Genomic DNA, 2,563 nt, shown 5'->3' with positions numbered 1-2,563 from the left:
ACGAGGCCCAGAAGTTGGCAAAGTCGTCGTAAAGGGGGTGGTCTTCGAAGTGATCAATAAAATTTTGAACCGCCACCTCCCCCACAGACTTTAACTCCTCCCTCAGAGAGGCAATCTCCACTGACTGGGCCTCTGCTTGCTGCTTCAGCTCCGCCTTTTCTCTGTTGGAGGCCTCCAGGGCATCGGTGGCAAGCTTGTGGTGCTCGTTAGCGTGGTCAAGCCGCCGAGTCACCACAGCCACCTGGCACTCCACCTCATAGAGCTCTTTTTTCAGCCGCTCCACCTCCGCCTGCGAAGCAGCGAGCTGGACCTCAGCAGCTCTCTTTTCCTCCTCTGCTTTGGCGGCTTTGGCCTGGGCAGCTCGCACAGCGTCCCCGTAGTGCATCGCCTCCTCGAAGCGCTTGGCGAGGTCCTCCCTCTTGGAGTTTAGATCCTTCACCAAGCCCTCGAGTTGGATACTTGTGCTTAGTGCCCGGGCCACGCAGGCGCTGTTCACCGCCACCAAGTCTTCAGCAGTGCAGGAGGCGGTGTGGTCCCTCCACTCTTCGGTCCAATACTTGCTGTGGACCACCGCCACTGCAGCTGTTTCCGGAGGGAGAGCCTCCAGCACCTCCCTTACTGGCTCTTCTGAACTGGTGCCGAGGAAGTCAACTTCTTTGCTGGAGCGGGCCCTTTTCCTCCTCTGTTGCCCCGGAATATGTTCAATAGGTACGGCCGCAAGGGGCGCCGTGTCCGGGGCAGCGACAGGCTCCGTAGCAGTGGGGTTTCTCTCTGGGAGGGCCACCCCCGTGGGAATAGTTGTCTGCCGCATAACTGGGGGTGGCCTCGCCACAGTGGGGCGTCTGGGAGGGGCAGCACTCTTCTTGCCCTTCCTTCGGAGGTCAGCCTCCGGATCCTCCTGAACATCCTCCTCCGTCGGAGGCTGAAGTCTCTTACTGGCCTCCACCAGCTCCTCCATTTGCTTCTTATACGAAGAAGAGGAGGCCTTCAGCGCCCTTGCTTCAGCCATCATTTTCTGAATAGTTTTGAAGTCGGGGCGTACTGGCAGCTTCTTGTTGAAGTTATCTGCAAAGAAACGAATGAGGAATTAATACAAGTATAGGGAGTTCGGGTTAAAAGAGTGTGAGCTTCGGTCCTATTACCTTGGGACGCCATTAAGTCGTGAGTGATGAAGTGTATATTTTTCCGAATCAGCCTGTGATATGACCTCTTCTTCTGAGGCAGCTGATAAATAACACAGATAGTGTCGAAGTCCTCTGTCGATAGCTCGCACCGAGGGAGGGAACCTGCGAAAAGAAACATATCTGTTAAACACAAGCCCGGCCAAAGAGAAACAAAATATCAACTACTATACTCACTAAGTGTTGAAAACTTCGCCGGGACTGTAAGGGGTGCCAGGGGGTCCCCCTCCATTGTGTCCCATCGCCCCGCTGCCCAGCACCAAGAGCTCTTCCATTCCTTGATGGAGCTCGGCGGATCGATCACAAATGGAGTGTGGGAACCCCATGACATCAGGTAGTACCAACCCCGGGTCTTATCCCCCCCCCGCAGTAACCTTGGGTATGTAGAGAGTCTGGAAAACGGAAAGGGGCATCTCCACTCCTAACGACGCCTCTTTCCACAATATCCAGGAGCCCACCATTTGGCTCCAGGAGTTCGGATTGAGCTGCGTCGGGGCTAGCCCGTAAGACCTAAGCACCAACCTAAAGAACGGGTGAATAGGCAGCCTAAGTCCGACCCTAAGGATCGCCTCACTAATAGCCACGCAGCCCGACCTTGGGTAACAAGCTCTCTCTTCCGGCCCTGGGAGAATCAGATCCACACTGTCCGGGATCCTATATTCTGCCCTAAGTCTACCAAGGTCGGCCTCCCTCAACTTTGATGGGTAGTTCGACGCCCCCCAGTGCACAGAAGTATCCGGAGGGCTATCTGGTCGCTTCCACATGTTTTTCCCCCCCATTATGGCCCCGGCTATTTCTGAGGAGGTCGCCACAATGGGCTCGTCCACCCTCACTATCTCTAAACTCCTACCCATACCAGAACTCCCTTTCGAGGCCATTCGTTAAGAAATTTTTAGAGTCTAAATGGGTACTGAAACTTACGGGTTTGGAAGTGTTTCCTAGCCGAAAATGGTGCAAGATCGCCGAAAATATCGCTCTCTCTCGCCGGAGTTGCTTGTAGAACGCCGAAAATCGCCGAAAATTTGGGAGAAAATTTTGTTTTTTCGTATGGCAAAGGTAGAAACTCTGATAAGCCCCCAAAGTTCACCTTTTATAGGAAAGACAAATCCAATCTCCGCCGTTGAATTCAAATACGATCAATCTAAACCGTTCGTTGTATTCTCGATCCCAGCCGTTGAAATGAAACGCCAGATTTGATCTACGCCCAAGATGTCGCTGTGGCTTTCACGCTAAATTGAAACGCGTCGCCTCGGTTACCAACAGCCGTCAATAATAATTACTGGCCGCAGCAGCCTTCTAGGGGAATGGGCGTGGTACCCAACTGTCACCTTGGAAACACGCAACAGTTGTCAAATCATTGGACTTCTGGGTCGCCTCGGATG

At 53.6% G+C, this 2,563-nt stretch overlaps 1 protein-coding gene across 1 annotated transcript in view; it reads right to left on the bottom strand.

Moving 5' to 3' along the window:
- Positions 1-2,059, bottom strand: part of LOC111378053 — a 17,795-nt gene extending 15,736 nt beyond the window's left edge. Inside the window, exons 1-4 of the mRNA XM_023001216.1 lie at positions 1,704-2,059; positions 1,359-1,573; positions 1,143-1,286; positions 3-1,065 (exon numbers count right to left, since the gene is read on the bottom strand). Coding sequence (XP_022856984.1) covers positions 3-1,065; positions 1,143-1,286; positions 1,359-1,573; positions 1,704-2,059 — 1,778 coding nt within the window. The remainder of the gene's footprint in view (positions 1-2; positions 1,066-1,142; positions 1,287-1,358; positions 1,574-1,703) is intronic.
- Positions 2,060-2,563: the final 504 nt, after the last annotated feature.

Source organism: Olea europaea, chromosome 3 (genome assembly GCF_002742605.1).
Source record: "Olea europaea var. sylvestris chromosome 3, O_europaea_v1, whole genome shotgun sequence".
Lineage (NCBI taxonomy): Eukaryota > Viridiplantae > Streptophyta > Magnoliopsida > Lamiales > Oleaceae > Olea > Olea europaea.
The sequence above is the reverse complement of the archived record's forward strand: the minus strand, read 5'-3'. Positions and strand labels throughout refer to the sequence as shown.